Source organism: Balaenoptera musculus, chromosome 15, assembly GCF_009873245.2.
Source record: "Balaenoptera musculus isolate JJ_BM4_2016_0621 chromosome 15, mBalMus1.pri.v3, whole genome shotgun sequence".
Lineage (NCBI taxonomy): Eukaryota > Metazoa > Chordata > Mammalia > Artiodactyla > Balaenopteridae > Balaenoptera > Balaenoptera musculus.
Window position 1 is genome coordinate 29,556,224 of NC_045799.1, and position 27,084 is coordinate 29,583,307.

Here is a 27,084-nt window from a genome sequence, read left to right on the forward strand (position 1 = left end):
CTGAGGAAATGGTGGAACCAAGGCAGCCGGGAAGAGTTGCAGAGAGGGAGTGGGGCCTGGGCCAAACCTCGAAAACCAAGTGGCCCAGGAGGGGGTGGATTAAAGCCAATGCCAAGGTCGAGGGAAGCTGGATTCAGGCAATTTAGGAAGCTGAGCCTCCTCAGCTCAGGAGAGGGTAGGGGAGGCAGCTGGCTCCAGTAGTTGCTGACTCACCCCTGCCCTCCAGACAAACCACTTGCTCTCAGAGCTGGGTGCCTCAGCGATATCTCCCCACTCTCTCTCCAGCCCTCCTGGTTGGGCTGGGCCACGAGCTAATTATGGCCTGTGTGGGGCTTTGAAACCTCGGCTTTCAGTCAGAGATGACCCTGCTGATTACCACTTTGGAGGCTGGTGCACCTGTGACTCAGGAGATGGGGTGGGCCACGCAGTCTTCCATCTTGAGGAGCCCCATCTGGCCCCATCTGCTATTCCAGCCCAGACCGTCCTGGAGGGGGTGTGGAGCTCACCCACCACATGGAGGGGCGGTGGAAGGCTGGGTCAGCCTGTCCTGGCAAGGATCCTTCCGTTTCCAGACTGTTCATCCTCATAGGCCTTGCCCTTGTGGCCCCCCACAGGAGAGAGGAGCCATTCTCATTGTAAGGTTGGGATAAATGCTAGTCAAATTTTCATAAACTCTGAAAACTTGGCCGCTGGAAGACAGCTGAGGGAGTACTTGTTTCTAAACGTTCCCTGTGTTGGAAGGTGAAGAATGAAGGCCCAGAGAGGTGAATCGACTCGCCCGCAAGGCAGTCACCCAGCTGACAAGCAGCCAGGCTGGGGCTTTGCAACTCGGGTTTCTTCTTCCTCTTTTTTTTTAAATTTTTTACTGGAGTAGGGTTGCTTTACAATGTTATGTTAGTTCTGCTGTACAGCAAAGTGAATCAGTTATACGTATACATATATCCTCTCTTTTTTTAGATTTCCTTCCCATTTTAGGTCACCACAGAGGCATTGAGTAGAGCTCCCTGTGCTACACAGTAGGTTCTCATTAGTTATCTATTTTATTTTACTTTATTTAAAAAAAATTTTTTAATTGGGGTATAGTTGTTTTACAGTGTTGTGTTAGTTTCTACTGTACAGCAAAATGGAGTTCCCTATGCTATACAGCAGGTTCTTATTAGTTATCTGTTTTATACATAGTAGTGTATATATGTCAATCCCAATCTCCCAATTCATCCCACCACCCCCTTTCCCCCCTTGGTAACCATACATTTGTTCTCTACATCTGTGTCTCTATTTCTGCTTTGCAAATAAGTTCATCTGTACCATTTTTCTAGATTGCACATATAAGCGATAATATACGATATTTGTTTCTCTCTCAGGTTTCTCCTTTTTTCATTCTCCTTTAACTTTTTATCATGGAAAAGTTCAGACTTTCACAAAAGTAGAGGAAAAAGTAAAATGAACTCTTACGTACCCATCACTGGCTTCAGCCATTACCCACTCAAGGCCAGTCTTGTTTCATCTCTGTCCCTTCCTCCACAGATTGTTTGATAAATCCCAGACATTATAACATTTCATCCCTAAATATTTCAATATGAGTCTATAAAAGACTCAGACTAAGAAACTCAGATCTTTGGATTGCTAGTCCAGTGCTCTTTTCATACTGCATCGTGGTTGTGTTACTTATACAAGGATCATGCCTTAAGTTGAGGGAATGAATAAATGAATGAATGAATGAATGAAAAGCAACAGTCCATCTTTATTCTTTCCAAGAAGAAGTTAGTTGCTAAAGTTCTAAAATGATCTTTTTAGAAGACCAGGACACCAAAAGAGAGCTTCAAACCATGGGCTTCCAAGTCAGGAAGCAGCAGCACCCCATGAGTTCTGGCCAGAAATTGCCAGCAGGCTGATTTTCTGCCCCTCCCTCGCCACTGACAAGCCACGGAGCCTCAGTTTTCCCTGTGAGCTGCGAATGATATGTGAATTAGGGGCAAACATGGCCTGTTAAGGAAAGCACTTTTAAATTCATATACCGCTTGATACCCTTAGGGGGATCATTATCACAATTATCATCCAAATCACCCAGAAAGACAGAAAATCCACTTGAAGGAGGCTCCCTGGCTTCCTTCCTTGTCTCCTTATCTTGTCCCCTGAACTCTGCATGTCACTCTCTGTGCTGATTTCTTTGGGGTTTTTTTCCTGCCCAGATCAATAGCAATGAGGACTATGGTGTGATTGCTGGGAACTGGACTGGTAACTACACAGGTGGCCAGCACCCAAGGAACTGGAATGGCAGCGTGGAGATCCTCACGAAGTGGCAAATTTCTGGCTTCAGGCCAGTCCGATACGGCCAGTGCTGGGTCTTCGCTGGGACCCTCAACACAGGTATTCTGGGTGTGATGTGCCTTTCCTCGGTGGGCAGCAGTGGGGTACCCCAAGGTACCATCTCCACTGCACCCCGAGTCCTCAGACTGCCCTTGACTTGCAGCGCTGCGGTGTTTGGGGATTCCCTCCCGAGTTATCACCAACTTCAGCTCAGCTCATGACACAGACCAAAACCTCAGCGTGGATACGTACTATGACCCCAGAGGGCGGCCCATGGACAAAGGCAGTGACAGCATATGGTGAGTGTCTGGCCCTTTCTGAGCACCACATCTGAGCAGCTTCTCCCCAGCTCTCCCCAGCTCCTGGGACCCAGCTCCAAACAGGAGGTGGGAGGCAAGTACCATGTCAGCATATGGTTTAGAGTGGAAATGCTATCACGTCTTGGCCTTTTGGCTAAGATCAAGCGTAAAATGAAAATGCTGAATCTAGCAAGAATCTAGCAAGACCCGAAACAGCTCTTCTCAGAGTTCTGAAAATTCTGATGGTCTACTTTATCTCGCCGCCAGATGAAGGCTGTTATACCAGTGAAAGATATGATTCCTGGGCTCTTCCCTGAATTTGTAGTGCCCACTAGACCCTATGCTACTTTAGAAGATAAACACTGAAACTATTGATTTTCTAGTAATAAATATAGATTTATGTCACTTCAGGCAACCCATATGACTTTTGGGTTTTCTTAGAGAAAAGCGACACATTTTCTCTTATGCATATATACTTTCTGTGTATCTTGGTTGATAGAACAAAATGTTAGCTTATTCTGGATTCCAACTGAAAAAAAAGAAGCTTTATATGTAACTGGGCATATATATTTCTAACCATAAATATGCTATGTGCACACGTATCTATCCACACACATATGTATGTAATATATAATAGATGCCAACTGGAAGTAAGTTATCTAAAACTTACAGACATATATTCATAACTTTGTATAGCTGCATATATACATAAAATAGGTATTGTTACAGCTATTTAGGATTATACCATATGCCAAGTTATTACCAGATGGCAACTGAAAATAATTATGTCTATATCTGTATATACACACAGATATCTATGTGTCTATGTATATAAAGTACTACATGCATGTCAATAATCCATTGTTTGAATCCATTTCAAAGGCTATACACACACATAATCCCTCACATGCATATACTTGTCTAGATAACCTGATAACAGATGCCATCTTATTTCCAGATGTTCAATTCTGAAATGGTCTATAAAAGAATTCTTTATTATTTATTATTCCCAGAATAAGTAGATCCAACTTTACTGAAATGTACTCAGGGTAACTAATAAAGTCAAAGGAATATTAAAATTAACAGAAAAAGCTTTTAAAACAAATAAACAACACCCCACACCAATAATGGCACTGAGTAGTGTAAGCATCCCCTCGCCTCTGAAGGGAGGGAGGAGTATGAATTCACTCAAGGTCACATGGATTCTAGGGTTTAATGGGGAAGAGAAAGCTTATTTCAGATGTTCTTTCTTAATCTGCCCATACACAACGTTTCCCTCTAGTGGCACGGCTACTTACAGAGAGGTTTTTTTCCCCAGCTTCTCATAAATGAAGGTCTTTTCTTCTCCCTGTTTTTTTCTTTTGTTACTGTGTCCAAAATCCCACTGTAACCTGTTCTGATCCTTGGGGCAATGCCATTCCTGACTTTGGTTTCCTTCACAAAAGGAGATGCTTGGTTCAACAAATGACTGATTTGGGGAAGGGGAGGTCCCCTTTGGCGTAACCCTTCTGTGATCAGCCTGCCCACTAGCAACTGCAGAGAGACCAGAATGCTTAAGGCTCAGTCCCTCCACTGAGAGCACATCTGGTGCTGCTAGGAGATAAGGAGTGGGGAGGCCATGAGTAGAAGCTATTTAGCAACGTGGGATGGCGTGGGGTATGCCAGGTGCATGATTCAGACAGTAAGCACTGTGGGAATTCAGGGAGGGAGCCATCAAGGAAGACTTCCCGGGAACAGGAAGGTGGGGCCTTTAAGCTGAATTTGTAATTAGCCCTGAGATCTCTTGGTTCCTGGTTCATGCTACCACTCCACATTAGCTTCATAATTCATTCCAAATATAATCACCTTGGGGCAAGTCTGGGCCTGTGGAGACATTCCAGGGTGTCTCCACTGTCATTTCTGTTGGCCTCATTGCAGGGTGTTGGGCCCTAAAGCTGTGATTTTTCCTGGGAGACTCATCCCCCCTCATCAGAACCCTCCTCAGAAAGCAGTGAGAGCTGTGAGTCCCTCCCCATCCTCCTCCCTACCAGCTGTGGGTGGGGAACCAGCACTGGGTGGTGTGCGGACAGGGAGTCCTGAACCCTAGCTCCAGCCCCACTACCATCTGGCTCTAGAACTTGTGAAAGCCACTTCATGTTTCTGGTCCCCAATTTCCCCAGCAGTGAAATATAAAGGTTGGCCTGAAACTAGATGTTCACTTAAGTCTCTTTAATTTTTTATTCTCTGAAGCTTCAGCTTGCCCCACTTTTTATGTAAGAGCTACCCCTCCCAAGGGAGCTATCGCGTCCCTTCAACATGGTTCCCACCAGGGGGTAGTGGGGGAGCTATCCCACGAGTCATTTTCTGCATAGAGTGGAATTACTAACCTATTATTAAAAGGACAGTTTGGGTTTGAACAGAAATCCTTCCAACTGAATCTTTGTATGTTGCAAATGTTAAAAGATTTTAGAACCTTGTCCAGATTTGCTTAAAGTAATAGAATGTAAGGATCAAGTGAGGTTAAGCATCTGAAAGTGCTTAATAATAATAACAGCAGCAACTAATAATTTGCTGAGCAATTGTTGTGTTCCAGGTAATGTTCTGAGTGCTTGCATGTACTCTTCAGAAACAATGAAGTAGGTACTATTATGAACACCCCATTTTACAGCTGAGGAACCTGAGACACAGAGTCATTCACCCAAGGGCAGGTAACTAGAAAATGGTGGAGCTGGGATTCGAACCCAAACTATGAAGCACCAGAGAGATGCCAAAGAATGGTATCACTATTCCTGACTGATGTTTGAGGATTCTGACCACTTACTTTGAGATTTTCCAGAAAAGGAGTGGCTGGACACCAACCAGGTGGCAAAGCTGGGTTCTTAGTTTCACACTTAGGCAGCAAATGCAACTTTTCTATGATACTAGATGCTGTCTCAGGAGCTCAGTGGGGAGAAACAACTTGCCCAAAGTCAAACTGAAATAGCATCCAAGTTGGAGGTGGACCTAGGTGTCTGTCAACAGGACTCTCCCCAGTCAAAGAACATTAGAGCTGGAAGGGATCTTAGAGAGAGACCTACTCATTTCATAAATGAGAAAACAGAGGCCCAGGGAGAAGCACCGGTAAACAGCTGGAGACATTCGGATGCTCTAAATAAGTGTTTAACTTTACATAAATTCCTTAACTTTTCTGTACCTCAGTTTCCCATCTGTAAAATGAAGGGCTAGGTCGGGGACCTCAACAATTTCTTCTAGATCTTTCTTTGAATCACATTACAGCATCCAGTGGGGTCCATTTTCTTCTAAGCCATTCTGCTCATGACAGTGGTTGGACTTAAAAGGCACAAGGCTCTGGAGTTTTCACTTCTTCGGAGTCAGGACACTCTGGGGGAAGCTTCTTTAATATGGTTCCCTTCTACGCCACTGTAAAGGAGGTTTCTGAGACCTGCAACCAAATGATTTGGAACAGTTCGGCCAAGGTTATCTTTATCTTGACATTTCTGGCTCGTTTTCTTATTTCATTCAACTTGATTCCCCGGTTTCTCGAGTCACAGACTTGACTCTATTTGTAGCCTTTTGTAGAGCTCCGAGGTGGAAGGCAGATGGAGATTTCCCAGCCCTGTGGTCAGGGAGGTGGAGTCGGTCAGTTCTGGAGAAGAACTGTCAGAACCCATACCCCCAACTCGAGCCCTGGCTCCTAATGCATCTCTCCATGGCCACCAGCCTCCACTAATACTTAGCTAGTCCCCAACGTAACTGGAGCAGCTTGCTCAGACCCACAGCAAGGAAACCAAGGCTGCAAGAGTGTCCAGGTTCCAGAACAACTCAATTCAGTGAGCATGATGTAAGTACTGCATGCCAGACCCTGCACTGGGCACAGGGCACCAAGAGGAGTGAGATACAGGAATCTCGCTAGAGGAGTTCCTAGCTGCATGAGAAGCTGGGTGATTACGGAGCAGATGTCAAATAACTGAATCATGCAAGATGCAGAGATAGCACAGAGGTAAGGTTGGCACCCTCTGAGTATGTTAGGAAAAGATTTTCTGAAGGAGGTGGTATCTGAACTGCATTTGGAAGGACAAATAGGCAGAATGGGTAGGAATTTGGGTCACTTTCTAGAGAGGGTCTCCTGACCCCATGAATTCAGAGGTAAGCATAACTCAGTTGCTGTCTCTAGGGGCAGTGGTTTATAAACTTCAAAGGTCGCATTAGAACTGATTTGAGTGGAGGGAGCTGGGAGGGGCGGGAATCTGCATCTTTTTAAATAAATGCCTCAGTCTGTCCTTTTCTTAAACTCCTACTCCTGAAACACTCGAGACAGGAGCAGAGTCCAAGGTTGGGAGGTGGGCAAGAACGTGGCACACAACCAGAAACAAACCTGATGGTGCATTTGAAAGGCACATACATCCCAAGTAACTGTGAGCAAAGTGCTGGCTTTCAAATGATGGAGGGACCAGGATGAACTTGTTATCTGCTTTGTCTTAAATTCCTGCCTTGCATTTAAGTATTCAAACATAGCTACTTACCAATCTATGTTAACCAACCCGCCCTTATCTAGAGCTCTCTGCCAGGGATGAGATGAATGTGAAACGTGGTGTTCTCCCTGTTTCCTCATCCTCTCTTTCTCCTTTCACCCTTCTAGGGTCATCTTCCCACACTCCTGCTTTCTCCTGGGTGAATTCTAACCGATCTTAAGGACCTATTCAAAAAGGCATTTTGTGGGGCTGCCTGGAGATAATTTTTATGATGACTTTTTTTTCACAATTATAGGAAATCTCAGAAATATGTAAAGAAGTAAAAATCATCTGTAATCCTATTGTTCACATACTTTAAATATTTGATAGTTTTCTATCCAATCTTTTCTTTATTCGTTGTTGTTTTTATAGAATTGGGATCATACATTTTACAAAGGCATGGGTAAAAGACGGAGCATATGATAGACACATCCTACTTTTCCCCACACCTGGAAACCAACTACTTCATAGTCTTAAATCATGTGTTTTTGACTAAACATGATATTATGAACATTTTCACAATGTCATTAAATAATCTTCAAAAAATAAGATTTTAAAAGTATCATATTCCATTGAATGGTTAAACCATTATCTCTTTTCCTGCTATAAACTATCTCCTATTCCCTATGTTACCTATCCCCTTTTTTTCCTACTGTAAATAACACAGTAACGAGCATTGTTATATGTAAATCTTGAGCACGTCTGTGATTAGTCCCTTAAGAAAGATTCCTAGTAATGGTATATCCTGGGTTAAAGGGAATGGACATTTTAAAAGCATCTAGTGCTGTAGCCTTCCAGAAATTTTGTAATGATCTATGTTTCTTTACAGTAGTGAGAGTATGTGCTCTTCCCACTCATATCATTGGTTGGTATTATTTATCATTATCTGTTTGTTTACCCCTTATGACCTTATTCCTTCTGTCTTGTTTTGGAGCTGACTTTTTAGCTCTCCCCTTGTTCTCTGAAGGATGTAGCAGGGTCACAGTGCACCTGATAAGTACTTAGGGAACACTTCTAACTCCTTCTGACAACTGTATAGTGTAGAACTCCCAGTGTGGTCCCCATAGGAAGTCTTGCAGGTTTCATTTTACAACATGCAAAACAAAAACAATCTTTTCCTGATTATAAAACAATAAAAAAATAAATTAGTGAGAGTAATAGTAATATAGCTACCCAAAGAAAAACACTAACAACATTTTGAGATAGATCCTTCCAGACATTTCATTCTGTTTATGTGCATTGAGTGTTAATTACCCAAATGGGACCAAGTTAACAGTCTATTTTATAATTTTTAATATCTTTCTTGTCAATAAATTAAAATTTAGAGGGACAGTATAGTTTAGTAGTTAAAAGCATGGACCCTGCAGCCCTCTGCCTGTGTTAAAATCCCACTCTGCCTATTTACTCACTTTGAGACCTTGAACAAGTCACTTAACTTCTTCTCTGTGCCTCAGTTTCTAGAACTGTCAAAAGGAGATAATAATTATTCCTATTTTATATGAGCATTGTGAAGATTAAATGAGTTGATATATAAGACAGTTAAAAAACTTAATAATTTTCTGTGTTGACACAACTGTATTAGCTATTAGTGTTTATATAATATACATATTTTTAAATATCTATTTTGTAATTATAGAATTACAGAAGTAATAAGTAATTTTCATTATAGAATATGAAAACATTACAGAAATAAATAACATACAACTTAGTTCATATGCACCAAAATCTGTCCATGAGCACAATATATACACCAAACCATTATTTAAACTGTGGTTATCTAAGATAATAGAATTATGGGGGACTAACTTTCACTGCTTTTTTATTTTTTTTTTTACTGCTTTTTTAATGTATAATTTTCTAAATCAAAATAGTTTCATCATATTAGTATATATTTTTATAAGCTTATACATATACATATACACACTATTTTATAATTTGTTTTTCTTACTTGGTCATACAAGTTAGACATCTTCCATGTCAGTGCTAGATTGATTTTCCTCATTCTTTTGGACCACTGCACGATATTCTCCTGCACGGCTGTGCCACAATTTATCTGACCAATTCCTTATTGATAAATTTTTCCTCCATTATTTTTGCTATTACAAATAATGCTTCAGTGAACATCTTTCCATGTACATCTATGTGCACTAATGTGAGGGTTTTTATAGGAGAAATTCCTAGAAGTGGAACTACTGGCTCAGTGAGTATATAGATTTTTAAAGGTATTTCAAACTCATTGCCAAATTGCCCTTCACAAATGTCATACCAATTTAAACTCCCACCAGCAGTGTATAACACTGCTTGTTTTCCCACACAATGATGAGTATCACACAACAATGTGTATCATCCTATGCTTTCATCTTTGTCAGTCTAATAAGTGTAATGATATTTCTTTGTCATTTTAATTTTCTTTTAATGGTGGTGAAGTTAAAACTATTTTCATATGTTCAGTGATCATTTGTATCGCTTATGAAAATTGCCTGCTCATTGTCAATTATTGGCATGTTTCACTTCCTTTTTTGTGTCTTTTTTTTTTTAACATCTTTATTGGAGTATAATTGCTTTACAATGGTGTCTTAGTTTCTGCTTTATAACAAAGTGAATCAACTATACATGTACATATATCCCCATATCTCCTCCCTCTTGCGTCTCCCTCCCACCCTCCCTATCCCACCCCTCCAGGTGGTCTTTTGTGTCTTATTGATTTGTAAGTACTTTATAATATTCATTATAGTAAATCTCTGTCTAGTATACATGTTGCATATATTTTCCCTGCTTAATTGATTTTTTTTCAACCTTTTTTTCTCTCTTCTTCAAATTGGATAATTTCTACTGATCTGTCTTCAAGTTTACTGACTCTTTCCTCTGTTTTCTCTATTCTGCTAGTAAGTCATCCATTGAATTATTTAATTTCAGATGTTGGTTTTTTTCCCAGTTAAAATTTTCCATTTGCTTCTTTTTTTCATATTTTCTATTTTGCTGCTAAGAGACCCCCTCTTTTCATTTGTTATGATCATATTTTCCTTTATTACACTGAGAATAGTTATCACAACAGCTTTAAAGTCTTTATCCAATAATTCCAACATCTGGATTATCTAAGGGTTAGTCCCTGTTGATTGTCTTTTACCTTGAGGACAAGCTACATTTTTCTGGTTCTTTGTATGTCGACTAATTTTGGATTGTATCCTGGACATTGGCTTCTTCTTGATTCTACATTTTATCTTAGCAGTATACCTGAGGTAGACTCAAACTGCAAATTCTATCTCACTTATGGTGGGCAGCAGCCCAAGTTTCAGTTCATTTTTTAAATTTTTAGCTGGACTACTTGTAGTTTGCCTCATATATGCCTAGCTCGGAGGTCACCCAGAAGCTTAGGCAGAGTTTATATACAAATCTGGGTCCCCCTTTCTGATTCTTTCCTTTCCAAGACTTCCCCTTCACTCTCTAGCAACCCTGGTTAACCCAGGCTCAGTTTCTTATCTCCCCAGGTCAGAAAGATGTAGGCTGCCTGTTGGAGTTTTTACTGCCCTGCACTTTACCTCAACTGCAGCCTGTCCTTAGGGGCAAGGGCACCAAAGTACAACTTGCCCCATGCTGGCCCCTTCCTAAAAGTTTTGGCACCCTCCCAAAATCCTCCTGCTTTATTTACTCTCAGATAGCTGTCTTTTGTATTTTTTTCCCCAGTTTATTGTTTTCTGCAGTAAGGACTGTCTATTATGAGCTTATTCCCATGCTGGAAACAGAACTATAGTTTGTTTCTTTGTTTATTTGGTATATGCAAGTTTAATATTTTTACCTAGTCACACTTATCATTCAGAAGTTGGTTCTCTGCTTAAAACTATCTTCTCCAACTCATGAGTATAACAAAATTTTTTTTCAAGTTGGATAGAACTTGAATTTATGTCAGACTTACTTACATTTTCTTCTAAGTTGGATCCAAAACTGCCAAGCCAATGTTTATGTAGTTGCTGTGGGATTGGAGAGGGGGAGAGTAGAGGGCAGAATCAAGAATGCATAAAGCTTCGGCTAACTGGTTATACCTGCTGAGGGAGGGGACAAATGACTGAGACATATAGATTGGGAGACAAGGGGCTGCCATTGATGAAGAACATTTTAAGACTGGTATATGTCATTCTTCAATCCGGACCTCAGCCCAAGGGCTTGTGGCTCTTAGCCAGACCTGTCACTCTTGCTGCAACCCCATTCATTTTCATCCCACATGAAATACAGTAGTGTACCCCAACAGGATGCATAGGAGAAAGCTGTGTGGGTTTGCTTGCTGGATTCTGGCTCTAACCTAGATCTGTTCTGCTCCTCAGAAAGGCAGTAGAACATGGTGGTCAAGGACCTAGGTTTTGGAGTTAGGCATACCTGGGTCCAAACTTTGACTCTGCCATTGTTAGCTGCTTAACTTCTCTGAGCCTCAGTTTCCCCTTTTAAGAGATGTGCATAAAAATAGTACCCATTTAACAGTGCTGTGAGAATTTAAGTGCGACAATGCTTGCCAAGGTCTAGCACAATATCTGGCACAGAGTAAGCTCACTTGATGAGTATCAGGGTGCTGCACTGTCAGATCAGAGATGTGGTGTTTTGCCACTCCTCTGCTGTGTGGCCTTGGCCAAACTCTGTAGTCTGTGCTTCTGTCTGCAGGAATTTCCACGTCTGGAATGAAGCCTGGTTTGAGCGGACTGACCTAAGCCCATCATACAGTGGATGGCAGGTTCTGGACGCCACCCCCCAGGAAAGGAGCCAAGGTAACCAACTCTCTGACGGCCCCCTTCTCTGGGTTTGGCTCTAAGTCATGACCTCTCGATTCTTTATAGTGGTGGACAGCGGCACAGCAAGGTCACCCAAATCCTCTCTACCTCCAGAGGGCAGGGAGGGATTAAAACAAAAATATTTTGAAAGTAGATTTCCCTCCTAATTTTCTTGGTTCAGGCTGCTATTAAAATGACTTCCATACCTGCACTCACATGGCTGCTGCAGAGGCCCTGGCATGTGCCCTGCAGCAAGGGAAAGGAGCTGCCCCCTGCCAACCATGATTCTCCTGCACCACCTCTGGTAGCCCATTCCTCCCAGCACAGAAAGCTTCCAGTTCCCCATCGCCTTGGGACTTAACCCAAATTCCCTGGCTCAGCTCCAGACCTCCATGATCATGGCCCCCATCGCCTCTCTCACCTTCACATGTGTCCCCTGCCAGGCCGAGCTCTCCTTCACGCAGGCTGGCCTGGCCCCATCCCTGTGCTCCCACCTGTGGCCACTCTCCCATCAGAGCTTGGGTCTCAAGCTCTCCAGGAACCTTTCCCCTTCCCTCCCCTGACCTCCAGAGCATTCTTGTCTGTTACCCTCATTTTCAGTTGTTTCTTTCAAACTTAAAAAAAAATCATAAAGGTCATATAGGCACATGGTTTAAAAAAAATTCAAATAGTTCTAAAAGGACTTACTTACAATGAAATTGAAGGCTTACTCCCTTCCCCAACTGCAGCGTCTCTACCAGAAGCAATGCACGTTAGATTTGGGGAACTTGGGTGTGAGGAGGGTAACCTTCCAGATATTTTCTAGGCCACTATTCAACCTTTTCACTACAATCCACTAGCAGCTATAAAATCAAGTTAATGGGTTGTGACCATCATTTTAAGAAATGAAATAGAATATCATGGAAAGGGGTGGGGGAAAGGAAAGGAAAAGAAAATATCAGGGTGCATTGGACATTAAGAATAAGAATTGTCCTGTGGAATTTTTGTTTCAGGGTCATATATGTGCCATGATGTAAAATCTACTTATTTCTAGAGGTCATGGTAAAAAAAAAAAAAAAAGGTTGAAAGTCACTGTTTCAGGCTTATAAAAGCATGTGTGTGTGTGTGTGTGTGTGTGTGTGTGTGTGTGTCTTTGTTTATTTGTTTTGTAAACACAAATGGAATAATACTCTTGTTTCTATTCTGCTGCACCTTGCTTTTTTTTCAGCTAGGCACTTCATGAATGAAACTATATCTGTATATCTATACCTACATCTACATCTATATCCATCCAACCATCCATTCATCTATGAATCTATCTATCTGTCCATCTCTCTATGTATCCATCTACCTACCTACTTATCTGTCTGAGCTACCTATGCTGAGTGCTCGGGAAGGGATGACGGTCAGGGCTTGGGACCCCAAAGAAGCATGACATCCCTGTGGGCTGGGTATGCAGAAAAGTCTTTCAGGAATAGGGGGGTGATTTGGGAAGAATGATTTGCAGAGTAGAAAAGAGGCAGCCCTGAGCACAAGACAGCAAGACTTTCCCCTTTAGGAAACAGACTGAAGGCAGTGGGTCAGCACAAATTATGCACCCACAGAATACAGGATTGGGCCATTTTCTGTGGAGGTGGAGTCTCACCAGAGCACTATTGCAGAAGATAACAGTAGCCCCGGAATGTCTTGCTGAGTGCCCAAAGAGGGGGGCAGACTGTTGGGGTTGAAGGAGTTTGGCGGGGTAGAGGCAGGGGAGTTGGGTGGTTATGGGTGGGCCCCAGAGGAGCAGGCCATGGGGTGTACTGTTGTAGATGGGCCTGGGTTTGGCATGTATCCAACCTCTGCACCCTGGCCCCCAGGGGTGTTCCAGTGTGGCCCTGCTTCGGTCATCGCTCTCCGAGAGGGTAATGTGGACTGGGACTTCGACATGCCCTTCATCTTTGCCGAGGTTAATGCCGACCGCATCACATGGATCTACAATTCCTGGACCGGTGGCCTGAAGAAGAATTCCTCAGACCCTTACTACGTTGGCAAATACATCAGTACCAAGGCAGTGGGCAGCAACACTCGCGTGGATGTCACCGAAAATTACAAGTACCCAGAAGGTAGGAGGGGGTGTGGATGGACTGTGCCACCCAGGGCTTAACGGTGGGAAGACAGCTCTGAGGTGGAGAAGGAAAAATTGCTCATACTCCTTCCGAATTGTCAGCCAATTCTGCCTGAATGGTAGGACTGCTCCCTGGCATCTAATGCCCAGCTCCCCAGACTGTTTCCCATGGGAACAGAACCGTCATGAAAAGACGCGGTACCAGTGGGAATTTGCCACAGGACTCAGGCAGCTGTCAGTCCAGCTCATCTCCAGCTGTGGCCCTTTGCCAATTACACAACTGGGATGACAGCACCATGATTGAACATCACAGGGAGAAACATGGCCCCCATGAGAGATCCCCCGAGGGCCTCTCAGTCAGCCCACTCCCCTAGCCTCTAAGAAACACAGGCAGGAAACATTCTCTGAAAAAAGAAATGGACAGTCCCCCAAGATGTGGGGACTGCTTCGTCTGCTTCAGAGGCCTCCCCAAAAGCCAGATGAGGTGGGCTTACACCATGAGGACAACGCCCGAGTCCCTGAAATCTTTAGCATCCACATGAGTGCTGGTCTCCCTAAAGTCACCTAGAAGGCTAGTTGCTACGAGGCCACCTTTAACACAAATTACATTTGTTGCACTATTTAGGAAGTTGCTTTCAGAGTCAGAGACTTATCTCTTTGAGGAGTCTCAATGGTGACAAAAGTTCTACATTTGAAGGTGTTGTTCATTTTTAGAAACAGGCAAAGGTGAATTAATGCTTGCTCTAGCAGGCCAATCACTCCTTAACGTGGTCAACATGTCACTCTTTCTAAAATACTTTGAAATATTTCCTTCAGCCGATCCTCACTGCTCGTTCTGAGGTGTCAAGAAAAGTGCTCTCATGAAGGTGCCCACGTGCCCCCAAAGTGAACCCCACAGCTCCGTACCCTGCTGACTTCTGCTGTTGGCTGCCATTTACAAAACAGGAAAGCTGAGCAGGGGAGGTGGATGAACCTCTGGGTGTGGTATTTGTGGCCATTTTGAGGCACGACTCTAGGGTGATGAGATTGGTGCCCTCAGTTGGACCCCAGTCCACCTATGCAGGCCATTCCCCCAGCTGGGGTCAGATGGCCTTTCTCTCACAGGCCAGGGGGACAGGCCGGTGTGTGACAAGAATTCTCAACAGTGTCATGATGTAGAAACAAGAGTAGGGACCAAGGAAAAGATAACCCCGGGCAGGAGGTGAACTCCACCCTACCCCTTATAACTGTGCAACCTCAAGCAGGATTCTTAGCCTCTCTGATCCCTCGTTTTCTCACTTGTAAAATGAGAAGAGCAAGGCCTGTCTTCAGTGGGATTTAAATGAGCTAGTGTACAGAAAGTGCCAAGGGCAGTGCCTGGCCCATAATGAGGACTTAATAAATAGTTATGATTTTTATCAACTTGAACATCTGCAACTTCATTGGAATGACCTCCCAGAGGGACTCCTGAAGTGCACTGCTTACACGGTTGTGTGATTCTGTGGGGTTCCTTACCTGACTGTCACACCTTGATTCTGCTTCTTGGGGGCTCTGGCTGTCCCAGCCAAACCCCCTGAGCAATGGGAAGGGGCCACGGCCAGATTGGGGGATCCCTGCAGGACCCCTGGCGATGACCCAGTCCCTGTGTGACAGCAGGGCTGATCACATCGCCTGATGTTGACCAGTCTTCCTTACCTAATGATTCCAGCCTTTGTTTGATGGCCCCAGGGAGGAAAAGCTCATAAAATGGGTTGCTAAGCATTTGCGCAACAGCAACACCAAGGGAGAAAACAGCAGCAGGAAGCTTGGTCTTAAGTAAGCCTGGCAGGTGACCTATATAGGTATGTGGGCTCTGAGCCTCATTGTGCAAACACACCTGCTTCGAGGTTCTGGGCACAGAGGCTCAGCTCCCTGCACAGCCTTCAGACCTGGGTGTGGACTTACAGCTCAGCTAGAGAATGGGAACGCACCAAAAGGAACCCAGCCCACCAGGAGCTATCAGTTTGGGTAATTTGGCTGCCTGTCTTCTTTTCAGTAAGGTGTGAGGGAGGAACTACTACACTCAGGTCTAGACTTCTGGGGACTGGCCCTCTTTCTGCCCCTAATTCCCAGATTACCAGTCCCTTGGACCAATCGCTCCTCCTCTTAGGGTCTTAACTCTAATGGTTGGCCTCTGAGGTCTCTGCCAGTTGTTACATGTAACTTATGGGAAAGACCTCACTAAATTGTAAAGTGCTTCTAATAAGTCAACTGTTGCCTTAAAATTTCACAGGTGGGTTGGGGAAGTTAGGGGGCAAGGGCGTAAGTATGGTCATTCTTTGTGTATCTCTTTCCGTGTTCCTGGAAGGTCAATACCTTCTCCTTGATAGTGGATCTATCTTCAGGTCAGGCAGGGAGCCTTATGTGCACTGTGTGGTCTACCCTGGCTCAGAGGCTCAGAGTTGGTTATCAGCTCTTAGCACCCCAAGAGCTGTGATTTTTAGGCCATGATCTTGGCCATTCTCCAGGGACTGTTTATAGCATCACATTCAGCAGCACCCATGACCCAAGTCAGAATCAGAAACTCAACCTGTGGTTCAGCCTTTGTGTTTATGAAACCTGAACTCTCTCGACAATTTAAACTAGTCGTAACCTGGAACCATAACAACTGTGGGAAGTTCTTGTCAACTGACATGGACAAAAGTTCCACTCTTCAATTCTCAAAGCATCTTTAGAAACAAAGCAGAATAACATGGTAAACTGGTTTGAAAATTTTTTCAATGAAGTTAATTCTAAATCATAATCTTTTTTTCACTTATGAACTTACTGTAAACTTTTTTAGCTCAGTTTTTGTTACTTTTAAATTATCTGTTTTTTCTTTGTCTCACAAAGGATCATTTATCAAAAGAAAGAAAGAAGGAAGGAAGACAGGAAGGAAGGAAGGGAGAGATCTAACCTAATTAGCCTAAGCAAAATATCAAGCCATATAGTAATTTTATGCACCTTTCCCTACATCTCCATGGAAATTTAGAGCTGATTGGAACAGCTGGGATGTGAGCCTCGTGTTAAGGAGGATGAAATGGAGACCTGCAGAGGTCAGACACTTGCTTGAATCAGAATCGTTGTGCAAGCAGCAGAACCAGTGTTAGTTCCAGGCCACCCTTCCAGGCAGGATGCTGTCCTTTGTCCAGGTTGCCACCGCATCCCTGAGATGCTTCTCTCTTTTCCCACCACACAGGTTCCAGCCAGGAAAGGCAAGCATTTGAAAAGGCTTTGGGGAAACTTAAACCCTACATGGCATTTAGAGCAACAGCTGCACTAAAATTGAGCACAGAGGAACTGAAGCCCAGCATATCGGGGAAGTTCAAGATCACTGGCGCACTGACAGTGGGCAAAGAAGTCAACCTGGCCCTGATGTTCAAAAACCTAACGAGTGATTCGAAGACAGTGATGGTGAACATGACAGCCTGGACCATCGTCTACAATGGCACACTTGTACACGAGGTGTGGAAGGACTCCGTCACCCTAACCCTGGGTCCCGAAGAAGGTAACTCATCCTGTAGGTTGCTGGGGTACCATGCACCCAAGGTAGCTGGTATTCTCTTGGGATTGGAGAGTTCCTATTGGAACCGAGTCAACTGATTAAGGAAGGAACAGCACGTGGCCTCTGTGGTTAAGCCTGGGGTTTTGAAGTTTTGGAGGCTGCTATTATGGTGAACAGTGCAAGTCAGTGTGGTGCCAACCAAAATCCTTTTATGCCCCGGGGGAGGAAGGAGGGAGGCTTTGGCAGTTAATAGACACACTGCAAATACCCCTTACAGGTACATACCACTTTGTCCAGTGTGCAGAGTACTTCCTTATATATTCGTATGTACTATCACATTTGACCTTCTAAAAGGACAGATTTCAGTATTCCCTTTTACAGAGGTGGAAACTGAGGCTTGGAGAGATTGTGACTCGCTTAAGAGATTGTGTCATAGCTAGTAGGTGGCAATGCCAAGTCTTGGTCCTAGATTTCCTAATGCTAAATCCAGTGCCACCACCCATTTTCTAGGTTTTATTGCTGCCACCCCTCCCCCATACCAGCTGCCACCCTACCCCACCCCTCCCCACCCCACAATGAATCACTCTCTGGGTTTGACCCTAGAAGGGTTGCAATATACCACAAGGCCTTGAACCCTCTCCAATGTTCCCCCACAGCTGCCAATGGGTGGGTGGAATTTCTTGATTCCCAGCGACAGTGATAGGTTTTCTCGGAGGTCTGAGCCTCTGGGAGGAACCGTGACTCTGTACTCCTGGGTAGGATAGACGGGAGGGGACCAAAGTAGAGGAGAGAGAGTCTGGGGCTGTGGAAGGATTAGAATGCAGGTGTGCCCACATTGGCAAAATCCTTCAAGCTGTTATGAAAAGTCTGGACTTATACAAAGCAGATTAACAAGGGTGGGGTGGCTATTTGCTTCACATAAGGAACTAATAAAAACTGATTAATTACACAGCCCATCTTGAAAGAATTCTGCCTGCAGAGAAACGGTAACACCTCTGTATTACACCTGTCAGAAAGCAGCATCCCTAGCAACCTCTCTTCTGGCAGAATTTAGCAGAAATCTTCCCCATACCAAGAGCAACTGCCTGGCTATTACTTACCTTCAAAGCTCAAGGGAAGAGCTATTTCTGTAGACCGAAAATAATTTACGTGAGGTAAATGGTTTTTAAAAAGCCGTACTTCTGCAAGAGGCAGCAGAGTGAAATGGGAAGGGGAGGGAGGAGGCAAGTGAAGTGGTCCTGGAGGCCTGACATCCTAACCTACTTTCTGGGCGATGCTGTAAAGTCCCCCTCCTTTTCTGCGCCTCAGGGTTCACTGTCCAAGAGGGCTGGACCAGGTGATGCAAGGGCCTGTGTCTCCACATTTGGGGCAGGCTAGGTAAATCCCTCCAGGGCTAAAAGCAGAGACAGCACCTCCCTCACAGACTTTCCTCAAGGGGTGTATGACCCTGTGGATGCGGGGGCCCCCCCAGACCACCCAACACGACTGCATAAGGGAGGGGGGAGTGCCCTGCACCCATTGGAAGGGGAGGACCCTCGCTGCCTGCCCTGCGAGTCAGAGAGGGGCCTTGAAGCTTGGGGAGGAGCCAGATAAAGGGAGGAAAGCTGGGGAAGGCCTTTGCATCTGAGGGGACCTTGTGAGTCAAAGCTTGGAAGTGATAAGGTACCTATTTTGTCAAAAGGACAATGAGAAGCATGGGAGAGAACGTTCTTTTGAGGGAGAGAGTCACGAAGGGCCATACTGAGGGGTCTGAACTTTATTCCTGAGGCAGCGAGGGGCCATGGAAGATTTTTGAAGTGACATGGAAGAAGAGTGACATGATTTGGGGGGGAAAGTGCTTCTAAAGCCTATCTTCTGGTGTGTGGGGATGTATTGGAAGCAGGGGAGACCAGAAGTGGGGAGATGGTTCAGATGCTGTTGCCATAGAATCCCAGGCTACTGGATGACAGGGGAGGACCCAAGCGCTTATTTAGCCCTGGCTTCCCTCGTTAGTTATTATTGTGTTGTCATCATTACTGGTTTCATCATTGGGCAGTGAGTTAGTCCTCGTATTCTTCCCCTGCCCCTTAGAAGGAAACTTGCCCTCCGATATTTTCCAGGACAGGGAGGAGGCTTCAGCCCCTATGAGCCCATCCAGCCAGAGCCCTGGGCTCCCCCTGGCCCCTGCTCTGCAGCCTGCACAGAGCAGACAGATGTTTCCCACAGGGCCTGGCAGGGAGGGCTCAGGCAAGCCTGGGCTCCAGATGTTCCCAGCCAGCCCACATCGACTTGGCTTGGCATCAGCTTTTAAGGTTTCGATCCCACTCCCTCTCACTCTGCTGCCTGACTTCTCCTTCCAGAAATACAGCATCCTGTAAAGATCGCATATGCTCTGTATGAGAAGTACCTGAAGGCAGACAACGTGATCCGGGCCACAGCCATGTGCCAGGTCACCGACGAGACTGAGCTGGTGGTGGAGAGGGACATCATCCTGGACAACCCCACCCTGACCCTGGAGGTAAAGGGGTGCTGAAGGGGTGCTTCTCCAGCCAGCCCAGCCCTCCCAGACCACAAAGAAGGCCCTTCCCTGCTGTCAGGCCGAGGACCGGGCCCAGCTCAGCTCCAGCCTCTGCCAAATGGATCAGCCAAGAGTTCCACTCAGAGTAGCGTCCTTGGGACTTCCCTAGCGGTCCAGTGGTTAGGACTCAGAGCTTTTGCTGCAGGGGGCGCGGGTTCAATTCCTGGTCAGGGAACTAAGATCCTGCAAGCTGTGTGACGAGGCAAAAAAAAAGCAGCATCCTTGCTCCCTGTCTGGCAATATCCACAGGCACGTTGCCCTGTGGCTTCTTTGGTTGCAGCTCTAGACCCACTGGCAATGCCAGCTGAGAAGTGGCCAGAGGGGCTCTTCAGCTCACTGCTGGACATCTGCTGTGTCCTGGGCTGTGCCAGGCTTGGGAATCACAGGGGGCCACAAGGGGTGGGTCCTGACTGCAGGAAACCCACAGTTCAGCCCCCGGACACATTTGTAGAGCAAATCAGAAATGGGCATAACTCACGTGCATCTCCCGACTCTAGACCCCAGAGTTACAGAATTGTGGACTCTTAGAGACCGAGTCTCGAGCTCCCATGTCCTGCCATTTCACATATCAGTAAACTGAGGCCCAGAGAGGAGAAGGGAATTTCCAGTTACTGCCAGAGCCAGGGCTAGACCTCAGGCCCTTTCCAGGGCATCCAGCACATCCAGAGCCAGCAACAGCATCTTCCCAGTGGTTGAGAATGAGGATACCTCATTTTTTGGCTGCAGGCTCTGCTCCCAGGCTCCCTCTCAGGAGCCCAGGCATGTGGGGGCTTGCAGGTCGGCGGGAGGCACTTGGGGCCACTCTGTTCCTTCCTTAGCACTGGGGCTGGAAGTATTTGGCTGACTCCAAGCCTGTCCCTACCCACGCCAACCCCAGCCCAGTGTGGAGACTGCCAGAGCCAGACAGCACAAACCTGAGGGGTGAGAGCCTGGCAGGGAAGGACAGGCAGACAAATGGGTCAGGAAGATGGGATCTTCCCATGGGATCCCATAGAGAGCTTCATGGGTCAGGCTCCTCCCGAGTCTGCTGTACCATCTGTGCCAGCGGTCTAGACAGAGATTGCCTTTTTTTTTTCCATCGCGGTGCCACTAGCCTCCCTAGCCCCCCTAGCCCCAGATATCTAGAGTACTTGTGGCTGCCCTAGTCCCACCCTCCCTAAGCTACACCCCAGCTTCAGAGGTTCCTGATGTCAGACAGAGGGCAGGGGGACCCAAGGCACCTGCTCCATGCAGCTAGCCTGCAATTCAGCTCTTTCATTGTCCTGGTTAGTCTAGACTGTGCTTCAGAATGGGGGGAGGGGGGTGGTCCATCACCTCCAGGGCTAGGGAGGGGGTGCCACCCCTGTTGTGGGCCCATCACTGTGGTTGTGAAACAGAAACAGCCCCCCCATTGGGAAGGACTAGAACAGAGCTTCTGGGCTCCAGGCTCGCCTTCTTTCCTGCCCACCGAGTTTTCATCCTCAATCCATGATTGTCCCCTGAGCTTCTCCTGCTTCCCAGGACGTTTCCAAGAAATGCACCCCATCCCTGTAGAATGACAGGCAGCAAGTGTCATTTCCCACTCCTCAGGCTGCGAAATGAAACATTCTGCATAAAAATTATCAGTGTTTAAATGAAGATAGTTTTTCCCCCATTATATTCCCTTATCCAATATCCTCAAACCTGCTTATAGCTTTCTCTTTAATTCAATACTTTTACTCTACATCTTTTAGACTTCCATATCAAATCAACTTTGTCTTTCAAGAGAGTGTAACATCTTTTAAAAGGAAATCAGAACACACACAGCCTGGAAATATTCCATCAAAAACTTTCTTATTTAATCTTTTTAAAGGACATCTGCTCTTTCTTCTTTTGGGCATCTTTGTGTGAATTCGCTCTTAACGCAACCTCCCCTTACTTCAGCCTTCAGAGAATCAAGACAATCTCATCTTGATTGAATGACTCAATGCATAGCTCACTCAGAGCAGGGTACGTGGGTGATCTGTATGAAAAGATAATAATTTGGGTAAAATTCTATTATCTTACTTGATGCTGATTGGGAGTAGGCATTGAGGACTTTAGAACCAGACCATACAATCTGAACTTTGTTCCAAAGGGTGATGTCCTTCACATTGGCCCATGACCTACTGACAATCAGACACAGTCCTCTGGTGGCTCTTATCGTCTTCTTTGGGTGCATGCACAGATTTAGGTCAATAGGACAGGGTGGTAAGCAGCAATAAAGAAAGGAAAACAAATACACGAAAATCTCAAATTGAATATCAGTGTGAAAAATATGGCACCGTTTATGTACTCTTGTGTCCCAATGGTATAAAGTTATGCTTCACTCTTCAAATCATGTCATACTCTTAAATGAGTTCCATGGGAGAAATTATGGTATAGATCATGGTCTCTAAAATGTTTCAATTATGCACAAATTATTGTCAGGCATTGCAGGGTCTAGCAAGAAGATGTAAAATGGTTGCAGTGAGAATTGGTGGCAAGAAAAAAAAAACAAAAAACAAAATGAACAAAAAGCAGCGGCCTCTAAGGATCCTCAACAGAAGAAAAGAAATCCACCAGTCACCCAGTTCCGGTTTCTGTTTCCAAAGCGCTTTCTTCTGCATCCATGATCTCATTTGGCCCCTTGTAGCCCAGGGAGGGAGGCGGGGAGGGATCAGCCCTCTTTATCAGGGAGGGAGTCAAGGCCCAGGGAGATGACATATCTGCCCAGGCTTGGCGGCTTTTCAGCAGGAGCACAAGCTTTCATCTTTGGGAGCAAACAAATAGTCCAGGGTGCTTCTCTGACCAGAAACCTAGGTTTCTCCAGGCCCTGATCAAGGACCCTGTGCAGACCACATGTGGCATGTCCTCGGAAATGGGGACTGCCCTTCCCGAGATGAACTGAGAAAGGGCCCGTGAACCCAGCTGGGAATTTAAGCCCTCTCAGCCGCTGTGATGTGCTGCCTCTCCTCCACGCCTGGGTGTCCTGTCTGTATCCTGGGGATGACAGCAATTTCCTAGGAACCCCCTGCATGGATGTCGCTGGAACTTAGGAGGACTAAACCTCCTAAGGATCGTTATCCTGCCTTCCTTTGTCCTCAGCAACATCCTCCCCATCACCAAGTCTCCGGCACAGCCCCGTCGGCTCTCATCAAGGGCAGATGAAATGAACAGCCCAGCCCTGACTCTGTCAACCCCTCTCCCCACAGGTGCTGGACCAGGCCCAGGTGCAAAAGCCTGTGACCGTGAAGGTACTCTTCTCCAACCCGCTGGATGAGCTGGTGACGGACTGCAAGCTGATGGTGGAGGGGAGCGGCCTGCTGCTGGACAGCCTCAAGATCGAGTGAGTCCCAGGCTGAGGGCCCAGTGTGGGATGGTGGGAGGGGGGCAGAGGAGCCCTCCCCAGAGCCCGGGGCAGGGCAGACACAACTCCTCTAGCCTCTGAACTTGGGAATCTGCCCATAAGGATATACGTTTGCATTTGGCTTGGGGGTTCACCAAACTTGAACTCAAGGGAAGTCCAGGTCACCAGAGCTTGGAACTGGTCCTCATATTTGGGAGATCATGGGATCCACCCACCGTGCCTTCCCCTGCTGAGGGGTCCCAGAGCTGAAGGGGCTTGATGACCCAGGGTGGCAGCTAGAGGGAGTTGAAGGAGCAGTGACCTTGACCAGAGCAGGACTTGAGGCCTTATGCTGACTCCTGCCTTTCCCCATCAGCATGCCAACCCTGCAACCCAGGCAGCAGTCCCATGTGGATTTTGAGATCCTGCCCACCCGGAGTGGCACCAAGCAGCTCCTCGCCAACTTCTCCTGCAACAAGTTCCCCGCGATCAAGGGCATGCTGTCCGTCAAAGTGAACAAGTGAAGGGCCCAGGGGGCCCCATACAAACTTGGGAACACGGAGCGGGCAGGGCTCACCTGTGGAGTGAGTCCCCTGCCCACACACACTGTCCAGCCTGGGAAACTCACTCCGTCCCCCAAGGCAGCCTGGACTCGGACTTCCAGCCTCCAGCACACACCCCTCCCGTGTTCCCAGGCTGGGCTGGTTTCACCCTGGCCCACGACTTGATCACTTTTGCATGTTCCTCAAGCTTCTCCTCAACACTGCCCACTCTGTGAGCTCCATGACCCTGCTCAGCCCTTATACCCTCAATGCTGTGGGCACGGAGTGGCACCTGACCCAGCGGCTCTCCAAATGGCTATGGGGGGAGAAGATGGTCTGGACTGTTTGCTGATCCCCAGCCTGCAGTTGGCACATTCCTGCTTCTCTCTTAGGCCACTGTGGAGGTGGGGGGATGACAGTTAGCCATCTGTTGTAACACTCACAACCGCACCCTCAAAATAAATGTTAAAAAGAGCGCTATCACACAGCACTGAATTTACAGGACTGCTGCTTCAACTAAGGTGGTGGAGAAGGAGAGAGGGGGGCTGGGGCCATGTCCTTCTGGAGGACAGATGGCCTTGGGGAGGCCGTGGTCTCTATGTTCCAGTGTCCAAGAGGAGTGGGGTTGTTCCGTGTGGCTCCAAATGCAAAACTAGGGAGACGTTTCAAATCAGTTTAGGAAACCTCTCTAAGATGATGTCCAAAAATAGATTGGCTGCCTTGGAGCAGGCAGGGAGCACCTTGGAGGGAGCGCCTTGCCCAGGCAGGCTTTGGGCACTCTCTGTGTAGCCAGGCAAACTCTTCCAGGGTCTCTACAGGCGTCAGAGTGAGAAGGGACTTCAAAATCTTCACTGGAACTCTTTCACAGAGCAGGTGTGGGTGGTGGCCCAACCTCTGCTCACCCTGGACTCGCCCCAACTTGTGCCACACTCCTCCTCTTGCAGCCAGAGCCCTGCTAACTCCACCGGAACCGTCTCTGCCTTCACACATGCTCTCAGGGTTCCTCAGTCTTTGCCCCTTGAAATAACCCCAAGCAGATCCCAGAGCTTTCCGTCACTGGTGCTGACTAACCCCATTTTGGCAATCACACCTCCCTGTTCGGATATAAGGAACCAGTCCAATCTACACAGAAGCTTCAGCCTCACATCCAGCTCAAAGCTTCTGCCCTATGCTCAGCTCAGGCCTGACCTGGGCTTGCAGAAGGAGGCACTGTGCATGCGCCCTCTTCCTTCCTCCTTCCCCTCTTATTGCTTGATCCATCAGAGTTGGAGAAGGGAGAGAGGAAATTAGGAGAAAAATGACAAAGTTCTACTTCACTGGTGTTGATGCAGCCTGGCCACGGAAGCCCGCCGCGTGGCTGGCGTGTAAATGCAGGCTTTCTGCGTTGAGTGTCTCCAACATGGTCAACGTGCCCCTCAGACTCGGCCTCTGGAGGTTCTCCCCTACCGCTAACCGCCCTGGAAGTAGTGGTCCTATCGTGATGGCTTGAGCCCAGTTCCCTTTCATGGGCTCCACTGCCCTGCCGCAGCCGCCTCCTCTCCCCCTTCTACATCTCAAGCTGGTCCAGCGTCAGCTTCCCACCTCCAAGTGCCCCAGGTGGGCAGTCAGCACCAGAACCTGTGTCCATATTTTCTCCTGGTGTCAAGGAACTCTCACCAGGGCCCAGTTCTGGTGTCTGAACGCAGCTGGGCCTCCCAGTCTCTGCAGGACAGCAGGCCCCCAGCTGCGGAGGGGGAAGCTCGTCTCTCCTCTTGGAGCCTTGCCACTCTCTCAAATGCCCCTTGATTTGGCCTGGAGATAGGTACCAGTCCCCAGTGAGAAGGGGCAGGGTGAAATAGGCAGACTTCTGCTCTGGTTTCTATTAGAAAAAAGGAAATCCAGAAGTTTCCATTTCCTCCCATCCACATGAGGCCTGCCCCAGACCTTAAATCCCTCAAGCATCAGCCCTGTCAGCAAGCATCTCCTGAGTGCCTGCTTTCTGCCAGGCTCTGTCCAGAGAGATTAAAAACCAACAAGAGCGTGATCCCTGCCTTTGGGTTTCCATCCTCAAAGGAGTCTCCTAAGGTGTGTCATTAAAAATCCATGGGGAGTTTGTAACCAACCCCAAGCACATGTGTCTTAGAGCTATGTCTAAACACCCCTCCCCCCCACTTGGGTTCTGAAGGATTTTATCAATAAAACAAAGGAATAGCAGGCAGAGGCCACAGCGCCCCATTTATTTCTGGTAGAACAGAAGTTAGAGGTTGTAGCAACGTGTGAGATGCAGTCGGCCTGCTAGCTGAACCCCAGAATTAGGTGACCTTGCTCTATTGGTTTAGGATATATGCTCAGCAGCCATAGCAGGGAAACCCAAACTGCCAGGGTCCTAAACAGAATGGGCATTAATTTCTCTCATATAAGAGCCAAGGGAAGCAGCTCAGGGATGCAGGTTTTCTTGTCTTACAATGCTGTCGTCCTCCACACATAGCTTCCACCTATCAATTCCAGGTGGTTCTTCCAGCTCAAGGCAAAAGCCCACAGGCCATCCAGCAGGAAGGAAGAAAAGGGGAATAGATGGGCACCCTCCTTCCCAATCTGAAAGTCAGAAGTTGAAATTATGCATTTCACTTCTGCAAACATCCCGTTGGCCAATGAATCTAAAAGTGGGTTGTTTGAAATGAAAAACACTGATATATCTCTAGCCAAACTGATTGGGAAAAAAATAAAAAATACACAAATTACAAATATCAGTAATGAAAGCACCTGCAGCTATTTTAAAGGAAGTAAAGGAATATTATGAACAATGTTATGCCAATAAATCAGGCAACTTAGATAAAATGAATTCCTTCAAAGACACAGACTATCAAAATTCATTCAAGAAAAGTAGATATTCCCCATATCTGTTAAAGAAATTGAATTTGGAGTGAAGACCAGCAGAAACTGTCCAGGAGCCTAACAAGCCACAGAGCGGGTGGTTGTTGTCGCTATGTTTTCCTGTGGTTTGTTATACAGCAAAGGAACCAGTTTTCTCCATTTCCATGCATACATCCTTGCCCTTTCCAGTGAAATGTCCCGTCTTCTGAGAAACCTTCTCCGTATCCCTCCCCGCCTTGCTGCACCCATACACAGTTGACCCCTCCTTCATCTACAATTCCCTTCACTGTGCACACGTCTTTTTAGACCACTTTGGCTTAAAGTCATCTGGGCCTTTGTACATCCCTCTCCCCATCTTAGACTATG

General features: G+C 46.4%; 1 protein-coding gene across 1 annotated transcript in view; it reads left to right on the top strand.

Moving 5' to 3' along the window:
- The window catches only part of LOC118880960 (protein-glutamine gamma-glutamyltransferase E-like), a 41,141-nt gene extending 16,796 nt beyond the window's left edge, over positions 1 to 24,345 (top strand). Inside the window, 8 exon segments of the mRNA XM_036825207.1 lie at positions 2,190 to 2,367; positions 2,471 to 2,606; positions 11,747 to 11,850; positions 13,692 to 13,937; positions 17,136 to 17,444; positions 19,781 to 19,938; positions 23,190 to 23,323; positions 23,700 to 24,345. Coding sequence (XP_036681102.1) covers positions 2,190 to 2,367; positions 2,471 to 2,606; positions 11,747 to 11,850; positions 13,692 to 13,937; positions 17,136 to 17,444; positions 19,781 to 19,938; positions 23,190 to 23,323; positions 23,700 to 23,847 — 1,413 coding nt within the window. The 3' untranslated portion in view covers positions 23,848 to 24,345.
- Positions 24,346 to 27,084: the final 2,739 nt, after the last annotated feature.